This window comes from Lemur catta, chromosome 2, assembly GCF_020740605.2.
Source record: "Lemur catta isolate mLemCat1 chromosome 2, mLemCat1.pri, whole genome shotgun sequence".
In the NCBI taxonomy this organism is placed as follows: Eukaryota; Metazoa; Chordata; class Mammalia; order Primates; family Lemuridae; genus Lemur; species Lemur catta.
The window spans coordinates 3,339,958-3,352,945 of NC_059129.1; the positions used below are offsets into that span (position 1 = coordinate 3,339,958).

Consider the following 12,988-nt stretch of genomic DNA (forward strand, 5'->3'; position numbering starts at 1 on the left):
TCCTTCAGTATGTTATGGAGTTGACATTCAATCAAGCTGCTAAGGGGGTCAACAAGGAGTTCACTGTGAACATCATGGATACCTGCGAGCGCTGTGACGGCAAGGGGAACGAGCCCGGCACCAAGGTGCAGCACTGCCACTACTGCGGCGGCTCCGGCATGGTAAGCGTGCTGCAGAACCCCCTCTCTGGCGTCTCCCACCTCGCACCCACCCACGCTGCTCCACACCGTTCCTTTGCTCTGTGCTCTGTGAATATTCGTTCAGGCACTCCCAGAGTTTTGAGAGTTCATAACTAGGTGGGACTGTTTTGTCTAGAAGCTTCTATGCTTTTCCAGGAGTTGCTCTTTCCTGGTCAACAGCACAGACCAAGCAAGGAAACTATGCTGTCTTCTCTGAAAATGTACTTTGGGATATTTTGGTAATTTGAAGGTGGGGAAAGCACTAAAAAAAATTTTTTTTTTTTTTTTTTGAGACTGTGTCTCGCTCTGTGGCCCAGGCTAGAGTGCGACCGTATCAGCCTAGCTCACAGCAACCTCAAACTCCTGGGCTCAAGTGATCCTCCTGCCTCAGTCTGTCGAGTTGCTGGGACTACAGGCGCTATCATGCCCAGCTAATATTTCTATTTTTAGTGGAGACAGGGTCTCACTCTTGCTCAGGCTGGTTTCAAACTCCTGAGCTCAATGATCCTCCTGCCTTGGCCTCCCAGAGTGCTAGGATTACAGGCGTGAGCCACCTCGCTCAGCCTTCCTTTTTGATTTTTACTGCTCTAAGTACCTCACATTAGTGGAATCATACAGTATTTGTCTTTTTGTGACTGGCTTATTTCCCTTCGCACAGTGTCCTCAAGGTATATCTGTATTGCAGCCTGTGTCAGAATTTCTTTCCTTTTAAGGCTGAATAATATTCCCTTATATGTAAATGCCATATCTTGCTATCTATTCACTACCGAAGGACACTTGGATTACTCAGATGTTTTAGCTGTTTTAAGTAGTGGTGCTATGAACATGGGTGTGTATACATCTCTTTGAGACCCTACTTTTAATTCTTTTGGATATACACAGAGTGAAACTGATGGATCATGTGGTAATTCTATTTTTAATTTCTTGAGAACTGTTATACTATTTTCCACTGTGACTGTACCATTTTACATTCCCACCAACAGTACACTAGGCTTCTAGTTTCTCTGTGTCCTCACCAACACCAGTTCTTTTTATTTTTTTCCACATTTGAGATAGTTTTTATTACGCTTCCCTACTCAAACACTTCCAGTGGCTTCCCATGGTCTGTGTAATTTGATACAAATGCCTCAGCAAAATCCATATTAGTTTTGTATTGCTGCATAACACATTATGACAAACCCAGTGGCTTAAAACAATACACATTTATGACCCTTATGTTTTCTGCAAGTCCAGGGTTAGGAGCCCAAGCACAGCTTAGCTGATCTTCTACTCAGAGTCTCATCAACATTAGTTGTTTTCTTTCTTTTTTTTTGAGACAGAGTCTCGCTTTGTTGCCCAGGCTAGAGTGAGTGCCGTGGCGTCAGCCTAGCTCACAGCAACCTCAAACTCCTGGGCTTAAGTAATCTTACTGCCTCAGCCTCCCGAGTAGCTGGGACTACAGGCATGCGCCACCATGCCTGGCTAATTTTTTCTATATATATTTTAGTTGTCCAGATAATTTCTTTCTATTTTTAGTAGAGACGGGGTCTTGCTCTTGCTCAGGCTGGTCTCGAACTCCTGACCTCGAGCGATCCACCCGCCTCGGCCTCCCAGAGTGCTAGGATTACAGGCATAAACCACCACGCCTGGCCAACATTAGTTGTTTTCTGTTTTTTTTTTTTTTTTATAGTAGCCATCCTAATGGATGTGAAGTGATATTGTGGTTTTGAGTTGCATTTCACTGATGGCTAATGATGTTGAGCATCTTCTCTAAGATTTGAGAGACATTTTTTTCTTTGCATCAAATTCAGTCTTTTGTCCTTCTTTCTGTTGAGTAATTGGTCTTACTTATTTCTAGAAGCTCTTTATAAGTTAAATAAATTAATCCATTGTCAATGATTTGAGTTGTATTTTCTCTAGTTGTCATTTGTCTTTTGACTTGGAATGTGATTTTGCCATAGATACGTAGATATATATAAAATTTGCAACCTAGTTGAACATCTTACATGGAACTTTCCTTGCCTTTCCTTTATTATAGTATAAGCATTTTCCATGTCTTTTGAGTTTTTGGTTTTTTTTTTCTTTTTGAAACAGGGTTTCGCTCTGTCTCCCTGGCTAGAGTACAGTGGCATCATCGTAGCTCACAGCAACCTCAAACTCTTGGGCTAAAGCAATCCTCCTGCCTCAGCCTCTCCAGTAGCTGGTGTGCACCACTATGCCTGGCTGATTTTTCAATTTTTAGTAGAGATGAGGTCTCACTTTTGCTCAGGCTGGTCTCAAACTCCTGAGCTCAAGCGATCCTCCCGCCTTGGCCTCCCAGAGTGCTAGGATTATAGGCATGAACCACCACGCCTGGCCCCATCTTTTGAGTGTTTTTAAACATCAATTTTGATAACTGAATAATAGTCCACAGATATAGGCAAAGTTACTTATTTATAAATACTCCTATTGTTAAAAAGACCAATTTTCCACTGAGAAAGTGAAATTGAGCTCATGTTCCTCTAGAAGGCACTCTTAGGGAAGAGGAGGATTCCTATGGCTACAGTTTTGTGAGCTGAGCTGCCATCACTTGTTACAGATTTTAAAATTATTCATCCACCCTTTCACTTTCAGGGTCCTTCCTCCAAGACCCTACATTGCTGTGACTTTTTTTTTTTTTTAAACATTTCTGAAGTGAACATTGGGATAAGATAGTAAGGCTGAAGTATATTCTCTCAAAATGTAATGTTTGACACCAGGAAAATTATTTGCAACAATTTGCTAAAGGATTAGTCTTCCTGACATGCAAAGGGCTTGTAAGGATAAAAAGAATAATCCAACAGCTCATTAGAGAAACTGGTCCTGGCTGAGCAGAAGAGGAAGTGTAAGTGACCAGTAAACGTTCCTCACTAGTCAGGGCAAGGAAAACTAAAGCAAGAAGATACCTTTGGCTCACCCTCCAGGTTGGCATACATTTCAGAGACTGGTATGGTCTGCGCTGGCAATGAGGAGTTGGTTACCTTGGGAGGGGCTGAGAGATGAGGGGCTCCTGGGAGGAGGGGGTGAGTAGATGGGGATGAGGGAGAAGTTGTTCCCGGGGGAGGGAAATTGTGCATAAGCTCTGTGCACTGCCAGCCTGAGTGCGGCCCCAGTGCGTTTAATCCACAGTTAGTCTCTACCCCGTCTCGTTCACGTCTGATTTCGGCAGAGCAGCTCCCACCATGGGGCTTGCCTCAGCCCCTTTGAACCACAGTGTTTGATGCCCTCAACCACTCGCTCAGAGGGACAGTTAGGAACCTTGGGAGTTGGGGGCCGGAAGAGACAGGCCAGGGCACCAGTGGCTCTGAGAGCTGCTTGTGTCATTGCTCCTGAGTGCCTGTGCTGGGGTGGGGGGATGGTTAGTGAACACAGCCAAGCTCTCTCTTCCCACGTGGCCCTGAGCAGTCAGAGGCCTGCGTTCCTCCTTCCTTGGAATTGCAGGCTCAGTGACCGGAGCACGGCAGCTGGGAGTTGGGACGGTGCATCCAATTGTCATTTTCTTCTTTACTTTTCCAACTATGGCTTTTGTAATTAGAAGGAGAATAATCGTTTTAAAACATGCTGCTCGGCTCCCAGGGGTTTTCAGGACTGCTATAGAGAGGCAGTATCTCCTTTTTCAGTCTCATATAATCAGCCTGGTGATCTGGAGTCCAGAAGTTGGTGTGTTCTAGAAAATCATATTAACAGTCTGAGCCCCTGACCTGTTTTCCTAGGCAGTATGTTTTAGTGCATAAGCATGCAAAAAATAAGCCTTTATTGAAATATTTTTCTTGTGCACATTGTGGTCCTGGAACCATGGCCATCAGTTTACCTGCGTACTTATGAGTACCATTTTTCTTCTCCGTTTCATCAGGAAACCATCAATACGGGCCCTTTTGTGATGCGTTCCACATGTCGGAGATGTGGTGGCCGCGGCTCCATCATCATATCTCCCTGTGCGGTCTGCAGGGGAGCAGGACAAGCCAAGCAGAAGAAGCGAGTGGTGATCCCTGTGCCTGCAGGTGGGCTCTCGGGCTCTCCGTGTCCAGGGCCTTGGACAGGGCTGAGGTTGCTGTGCCCCGTGTGACTTGGCTGTTGGTAGAGGCTGTGGTTGAGGCCCTGGAGCCCCAGGCTGGAGGAAGACCTAGAATCTTCTTGAATCTTTCTCTTTGTGCCAGTTATCCTTAAAATCTACACTTTGTGTGTCACATTGGAGAAAAGAAAACTGAGTTGCACACTGTGCTCCTCTCTGGTGAGGAAGCAGTTCCCAACCTGCCATTTCCTGTCCTCTCTCCCCTCCATCTTCGGTCGACGAGGCCAGCATTGTCCCCATTGCCACCCTGTCTATACCTCCTCTCCTCCTGGACCCGCCCCCGTGCCCCAGACTCCACACGCACTGTTTCTATGCCTGAAACTTACTGTCCACCTTCTAGTGGTTAAGGTTAACTCTTCTTCCTGGAGACCCCAGCTTAGTGTTGCTTCCCCAGGGGAGCCTCCCTCCTTCCTGTTCTTCTTTGTTTTTTGGAGACAGGGTCTTGCTCTGTCACCCAGGCTGGAGTGCAGTGGTGCCATCATAGCTCACTGCAACCTCAAACTTCTGGGCTCAAGTGATCCTCCTGCCTCAGCCTCCCAAGTAGCTGGGACTACAGGTGTGTGCCACCATGGGTGGCTAATTTTTCTATGTTTTGTAGAGGTGGGGTCTGGTTGTATTGCCCAGGCTGGTCTTGAACTCCTGGCCTTAAGTGATCCTCCCACCTTGGTCTTCCAAAGTGCTGGAATTACAGCCATGAGTCACTGTCCCCAGCCTTCCTTCCTGTCCTTTCTCTGGAGTTATGAGCTTTTACTTCTAAAAACACATCTTTGTAATTACACATTTTTAAGTGTTATCATATGATTAATACCTGTCTCCCCTACTAGACTGTAAACTCCCCGAGGTACTGCATAGACCAGGCATGAGGCAGGTGTTCAGTAAACTTGAGTGAATGTCTCCAAGGTGCTCTTGTTCAGTAATCAGTTATTTCATGTTGCAGCTTTGGAAAATTATCCTTGTTGCTGTCTTGAATAATTGCCTTGTTCCTCATTAGTAAGAAAAAGGAATGAACAAGGAACACGGATTATAAATGGATCTTGGGTAGAAAATGCCATGAGAGGTCCCACAATAATTGTTCTCTCTTGAACTTTCTTCTAGGAGTTGAGGATGGCCAGACTGTGAGGATGCCTGTAGGAAAGAAAGAAATTTTCATCACATTCAGGGTAGGTGATCTGCCCACAGAGCTTCTGTCGGGCCCTTGCTCTCTTGGAGCAGGGGCGGCTGAGGCTGTTCCTTGGAGGGAGGTCAGAACTTCAGGGCAGGATGTCTTACCATTCACATTTCTGAGGGGACAGTGGCCTCTTAGATGCGGTTGTTAGTTATCTGCTACCATGAAGGTGTGGAGTGAATAAAACTTCCTCAAGATGTTTGCAAGTTAGAAATATAGAACATATAGAAAACATCTCCTTGTATTTTTATTTATGTATCAAATTGTTGATGGTGGCAGCAAGTGCTAAGGGTACTATTTTGCATGCTGTATACAGAGGGCAGACCTTAATTTTCTGAGGTAACGGAGGCACTAAAGAAGACAGTGTCTTCCACCAGCAATTGCACTCCTAGATGTACACCCGAGAAAAACTAACACAGGGGTAGCCGGTGGCAGGTACCAGGGTGTGCGTGACAGCCCTGTTTGTAATAGCAAGACATTGACAACATCCTGCTGTCCTTGAACAAGAGAATGGCCAGTGGACTGCTGCGGGCAGAGTGCTGCAGGGCAGTGAGGAGGGCACACGGCACCAGTTACAAACCACAGGGGAGGAAGGCAGGTAAGAGGCTCTAGGGCACAGGCACCATAAAGCTGCAAAGTGTGTCAGGTGGTTTGTGTGTCATTCAGGGACGTGGAAGTACATAGTGAAGGTGAAGAGATGTGTGTAGGAATCATAAATACTGAATTCCAAGTAGCGGTTAGCTGGGGAGTGTGAGGAGGCTTCAGCTGTGTTGACAATGTTTTGCCACCTAAGCTGGCTGTGGGCACCCCCTGCTTGATATATTATTTACTTTGCCTTTTTGTATATGTCACATATTCCATAATTTAAAACAAAGGCAAAAACAATGTTAAGGGTGAATATTCTAGACTGAGAAAGATCAAGGCAAAAAGCTGGAAGCCAGTCTATGAGAAAAGTTTGGTAGAGAATTCAGCTTCTGTTCCCATCTAATAGAGAAAAAAGGAAAAGAGGGAAGAAGAAATAATTGAGGGCAAAGAATATCCTTGAGACATAAGAGATAGTATTTATAAAATCAAGTTAATTCCTGAGCGGCCAGTCTGTCTTTAGGTAGCTTGTATCAAATGACCATCTAGAAGATAAACTATTTTCTCCCTTGTAGATGTGTTAGTCTGTTTTCCTCTATACTTTCCAATAAAGTAAGATTTAGAAAAAAATGTTCAAAAAGCCAGTTTTACATTTTTATTTCCCTTCACAAATGAACAGCGTGGTCTGAGACTGAGGAAATCTAGGCACTCTTCCACTGCAGCACACAAGTGTGTAGAACGCATCGCTGCCAGAGCCTGGAGGTGGTGTTTCCGTCAGCACCGTGCTGTAAGCATAGAAGGGGCGTAAAGTTTATCAGGCCCAGGCTCAGTTCTGGCAAGTCTTGCAGCTGATGTTTAGTCTCACACACGTCTCTGGTACCAGGGCCACGCTCATCTCTCGTGTTTGGCCTCAGGTGCAGAAAAGCCCCGTGTTCCGGAGGGACGGCGCAGACATCCACTCCGACCTCTTTATTTCTATAGCCCAGGCTGTTCTTGGGGGGACAGCCAGAGCCCAGGGCCTGTACGAGACGATCAATGTGACGGTAAGAGGGCAAGACAAGATCTTTGCTGGCCTTGCACTTCGTTGCTATTTTTCTGAAATGAGAAACAGCTGACAAGTGGCCTGGAACCTGTGGGTGACCAGCATGCTAGGGGGACTCACAGGGGAGGGCATGAGGGACTTTAGGCTATTCCTTGGGTGTGGATCACAAGCCACTGGACTTGACTGTATAATCGCCGTGAGAAGCAGCTCCTGGCCAGCATCTGCTCCTCTGCTTAGCGGGGCCCGGGAACCAGGCCGCACCTGTGATGCAGAGATGCATTGCCCCAGTATATGCCCTCTGCACCTGTTTCACCCCAGCGTCTGACTATGAGAACAGATGCCTCGGTACTGAGTTTTGTACCACTGGCCACCTCTGGTTTGGGTTGTGGCCCCAGTGGACAGCTTACTGTGTACTACCTCCACCTCACTCCCACCTGCCCCCAGGCCCTTCCCACCTCCAGGTCCCACCACTCTTCACATTCACCATAGGGCTTCTCCCTTGGGATTGAGCCTGTGGAGGGCCATACGCCTATGTTGGCTTTTCCTGCTCTGAGGTCTCCTGCTTTGCTCCCTTACTCCTGCTTCCTGGGCTCACCTCCCCAAAACTCCTGTCTCCTCATCCTGGTTGCAGGCCGTGCTCTGGGTGGACCCCAACACAGCCCATTTCCATGTGATCATTAGCAGGCTTGGCCCAGAAACCCAAGTGGAAGTTTTTTTCGAGGAGTTCTTTTCAAGGTTGTCTTCATGTAGTGAAACTGTTTTCATTCGGGCAATTGAGGACCAGGGGAAACCACAGACTTCCTTTCTTTCTCTTAAAGAGGCAGGGTCTTGCTCTGTCACCCAGGCTGGAGTGCAGTGGTGTGATCATAGCTCACTACAACCTCAAATTCCTGGGCTCAAGCGATCCTTCTGCCTGAGGCTCTTGAGTAGCTGGCACTACAGGTGCCACCACGCCCGACAACAGGTTTTCTTTCTTCACAGATCCCCCCTGGGGTTCAGACAGACCAGAAGATTCGGATGAGTGGGAAAGGCATCCCCCGGATTAACAGCTATGGCTACGGAGATCACTACATCCACATCAAGATAAGAGTTCCAAAGTGAGTGCCCTCTTAGGCCATGGCCAGGCCTGCCAGAGGGCAGCATGCTCTCTTCCACCAAGCAGGAGCAGGCTGAGCCTCTCACCTGCCAGCGCTGCACTGAGCGCTCCAGGGCCATGGTTCAGCCAGACTGCCTGGGCTGTCGTGGCTCTGCCCTGTGAGCTCCGGCCTACGGCAGGTCCCTTCTTCCTTTGAGTGAAGTGTGTCCTGCCCAAGTTCTCCATCTGTAAAGTGGACATAACAGAAAGGGTGACCTCACGGAGTTGTTGGGCAAATTCAATGAATAAGACATAGGAAATGCTTAGCTATTGCTGCTACTGTTGATTTTGTCATTGATGTTATTACTGCTGTCAAGAGCATGCGAACATAAGTGACCAGGAAAAGGAGGTGTCTGGGCAGAGTGCTATGGGCACCCGGATGGGGTGAGCCCAACTCCCTCGGGAGGCCAGGTATCAGCCGTGGTCCTTTTCATTAGATTACTTAATTTCTTACCTGCTTCACACACATGCTTATACAAAAATCTTCCTCCTGGTAAACTGTACTTAGCATAGCCACAGTGATGGCTGTTTAAACAACTGAGGGTATTTTAGGAGCTTTTCTCTACAGAAGCGTTGAGGCCCCAGGATCTCATCACTGGCTCAGTGCTCATCCCTGTCTGGGTCGGGGTCCCACCTTTGCCACACGCTGTGAGGGGACTGGCTGCATGTGTGTCCTTTAAAGAGCTGCCCAGAGGAAGCACTCAGCCACCAACTGTGCTCGGCCTACAGGAGGCTAACAAGCCGGCAGCAGAGCCTGATGCTGAGCTACGCTGAGGATGAGACGGATGTGGAGGGGACAGTGAATGGCGTCACCCTCACCAGCTCTGGTAAGAGGTCTGGAGACTGTCACACAGTGCCATGTAGAGTCCTCTGAGTCCCTTGGAGGGCGGATGATTCTGGGCAGCATGTTGGGGTTTCCACTCGGGGTCATCCTGAAGCCTCTGAAAAGCACAGTTGAAAGGGTTGCTGTGGGCAGGAACAGCTGGAGTGGAGCTGCAGCCCCCAGTAAAGGCTTCTCCTCCATTCTGTGTGGTTCGTGTGCTGAGGTAAGGGTTTGAGGGCGCTCCCTGCCAGGCAGCTCTGTGTGTCTCAGCTGCTGTTCTGAGTTCTATCCTTGGTTCTGCCACTTGCCTTGTGACCTCAGTGTATCCCTCCATGAGAGCTCCTTGCGGAAGCTTAAGGAGAAAATGGATTGGAAAGATTTATACATTCCTGACCCGAAACGCTTCTCCAGGATTCCAGAGTGTCTTACAACAGTGGTCCCCAACCTTTTTGGCATCAGGGACCAGTTTCACGGAAGACCATTTTTCCACGAGTTGAGGGGTAGGGGGATTGGGGAGGCAGAGCTCAGGCTGTGATGCGAGCGATAGGGAGCGGCTGTAAATACAGATGAACTTCATTGGCTTGCTGGCTACTCACCTCCTGCTGTGTGGTGCCCCCTTTCTGAGTTTCATGGAAGACAATTTTTCTACAGAAAAACTCGGAGGGCCTCTGGAGGTGGTGGCAGAGGTCTGCAGCCCGTTCCCTAACAGGCTGCAGACTAGTACTGGTCCTCAAGGCCTGGGGGTTGGGGGACTGCAGCCTTATAACAACAGCAGCCACAGCAATAAAAACTATAGTCAGACTGGGTGCAGTGGCTCACACCTGTAATCCTAGCACTTTGGGAGGCTGAGGCGGGAAGATCGCTTGAGCCCAGGAGTTTGAGGTTGCTGTGAGCTAGGCTGACGCCACGGCACTCTAGCCCAGGCAACAGAGTGAGACTCTGTCTCAAAAAAAAAAAAAGAAAGAAAATATTACATGTAATTCCCATTTCCTGACAACTTCCCCAGCAGTGGGTTTTATTTATGTAAGTAGGCCGTGAATCGCTCTCTCTCTTTTTTTTTTTTGCCCTCAATAAGAAATTTACTTGTTTTTAAAAAATCCAAGTGATGGCATTGTCTAGAAAAATTTAATAGGTTTATTTATAATTGTTATAAAATTGAACTACTGAAACTTGTTCACTGAAACATTTTGAATTGTATTAATGCTTCACATCCCTACATTTATATTAAAAATTCACACACAAATGAAGATGGAAAAACTGCCAATACTGATTTCTGTCCCCTATGTTTCCACTTGCAATCATATACTTAGGTACCTTTTGGCCCCATGGAGAAAAAACACCTAACGTTCAGAACTACCAATAACAGGAAGAAGAAAATTTTTTTTTATTTTGAGAATGAACGGTTTTCCCATCGTAGTGGATTCTCAAGCGCGTTCTCCAGGTGGGCGGGGTGCTAGCTGGATGTCTTTTGGCATCACTGTTCCGCGTCTGGCGTGGAGAGCACACGGGTTGGTGTGTTCAAAAAGGCCACCCAGGTATGGGCCTCACTTGCCTCCTGCGAAGCAGCGACGGCTGCGCTCTGGAAGCGCCGGCCTGTTTTGAAGTCCTGAGCAATTTCTCGCGCCAGACGCTGGAAAGGAGGTTTGCGAATCAGAAGTTCAGCGGACTTCTGACAGCATCTCATTTCAGGGAGGGCCGCGGTACCAGGCCTGCAGCGGTGAGGCCTCCCCGCCCCGCCAGGAGAGGGCGCACTCTGCGAGCGGCTTTTGTAGCCCGTTGCTTCCTGGGTGCTCAGTTGCTTCCTGGGTGCTCTAGCACCGGTGGGTCCGTTTGCGGGAGTTTGCTCTGCGTGAGCCGTGGTGCAAAGACCTCCTTCCTTACCCCCTTCTCCTTTGGCTGGAGCTCAGCAAGCTAGAGGCAGCACTGGCGTTAGAGAGTGACAGTGGCTGCAAACACAATTGAAAGTTGGCTCTGAATCTCTTGTTTGTTTTTTAGAGACACAGGGTCTCACTCTGTCACCCGGTCTGGGGTGCAGTGGCATCATCACAGCTCACTGCAGCCTCAAACTCCTGGGGCTCAAGTGACCCTCCCACTTTGGTCTCCCAAAGTGCTGGGATTACAGACATGAGCCCCACTGTACATGCCCCTGAGTCTCTTCAAGCATTCAACAAAACTAGAGTTATACCAAAAAGAGTGTGTATTCACTTCTCAGTGGTTCGCTGGATAAAGGCAGGCTCATGGCACTGTTAAATAGCCTTCTAAGTACACATGAGTTAGAGTCTTTAGAGACTGGTGAGTCATCTGTGGATACAAATTGATTCCTGAGTGTCTTTGAAGACTTGTTTTCATTACAGGAAAAGGGTACGTGGAAGACATTTGGAATATATACAGTTACTTAGGCCTAAAGCCTAAACAAACAGGCTGAAGTTTTTGATGGCTTTAGAATCTCTTGTTTATTTTTGTTTCTTAATGCAGCTGCTGAAAACCGTAATAGCCGACCCTAGTGTCTTTCCCAGTCTGTGAACCATACAGACCACGGTGTGCTCAGGGACGCTTAGTGCTCTCAGGGCTAAGCGGGCACATCTGTCAGCAAGACACAGGGAGTTGGGGGCAGTCTGTGGTGAGGTTACTGCCTGACTCTTTCAGTGTGGCTCGTTGCTTTTCTTCTCAGTCGTCATTGATTCTTGGGATGACACACACATAAGAGCATTTAGCTGTGAGTGTGAAAACATGTTCCAGAGTTCAATACAATGTGATCTGGACATTGCCCCAGGCCGTTTCTCTTCTCCAACATGGCTGAAAGTGTTGGCTGGATATCGCTGTTATGCAGGGTGGAGGCAAGAGGAAGACAGTGAAATAGAGTGAGAGGCAGTCGGAGCCTCCCAGTTCAGCCTGTGGGTGAGTCAGGCTGTGAGTGTAGACCTGTGCCGCCACCTGTGGGGCAGTGTGTTCCTCAGAAGTCAGATCCTGGGGTCCTGTTGGCCTCTCTTCCTGCAAACAAATGTTCATTTAGCCTTTGCTTCGTGATGAGAAATGATGCAGAGAGAGACCAGGTCTCTGCCCTCATCAAGCGTATAGTATGATGGAGGAAGGTAGGACAAGGATTGAAAAACCTTTACCCACAGATACACGTTAGACCTTTCTAGTAACACTAGGAGTTGTATAAGTGTGGACAAAACATTTTGGCCTAAACGTGTGATACAGATTCATGGAATGAATGTCATCTAGTTTTTCTTCCCCTGGCGTGGCCCCATAAGCAGCCATCAAACAGCTGTGATGGGGAATCCCTGCCTGTAGTAAACCAGAATGTTTCCTCTGTGTCCTGCTGCCTTGCCCCATGTGTGGCACAAGGTTGGCTCATGGTAAATGTTGTTTGCACTTATTTTCATTTATTTTCCTAAACATGGGCTGGGAAGTGCTCTGAGGGAAAGATGTGCATGTGATCCCTTGTCAGGAAGACCACAGGTGATGTAGGGGGTGTCTGGGACCTTCTGGTTCAGCCTCTGCCTGGGGTTGGCCGAGCAGCTCCCTTCCCTTCCTGTTGTGGTCACCATCCGAAGATGCAGACCAGAAATGCTGTTCAGTGCCCTGTCAGCTAGAGGGGACTTTCTTTATGGCAGTTCTTGTTTATTCTAAAGTGCAAACAGTGTGTACTTTATTTAAAGTGCTCTATTTAAAGAAGCTTTGGAAATAAAGTGTTCACGTTTGTATCCTCTAATGGACCAGAAGGCACCTAAGTGCTGAGGACACCCTGTAAGGACACATCCTTCCTCCTGCCCCAGTCTGGTCCTCAGACATCAGGAGTTGGGGAGAGAGGAAAAGTGATACATTTGTGGACTTTATTATCTATGTACAGTGGCTCACAGTTGATTGCTAACATTTGGTTTAGAATTTCAGACTCAGGGCTGGGCGTGGTGGCTCACGCGTGCAATCCTAGTACTCTGGGAGGCCGAGGTGGGAGAATTGCTTGAGCTAAGGAGTTCGAGACCAGCC

General features: G+C 47.8%; 1 protein-coding gene across 3 annotated transcripts in view; it reads left to right on the forward strand.

The window, feature by feature from the left end:
- DNAJA3 (DnaJ heat shock protein family (Hsp40) member A3) overlaps positions 1–12,988 on the forward strand; it is a 28,082-nt gene that overhangs the window by 10,416 nt on the left and 4,678 nt on the right. For all 3 annotated transcript variants that reach the window (XM_045542468.1, XM_045542469.1, XM_045542470.1), the window contains 6 exons: positions 9–161; positions 4,030–4,177; positions 5,344–5,408; positions 6,910–7,038; positions 8,019–8,134; positions 8,902–8,999. In XM_045542468.1, coding sequence (XP_045398424.1) covers positions 9–161; positions 4,030–4,177; positions 5,344–5,408; positions 6,910–7,038; positions 8,019–8,134; positions 8,902–8,999 — 709 coding nt within the window. The remainder of the gene's footprint in view (positions 1–8; positions 162–4,029; positions 4,178–5,343; positions 5,409–6,909; positions 7,039–8,018; positions 8,135–8,901; positions 9,000–12,988) is intronic.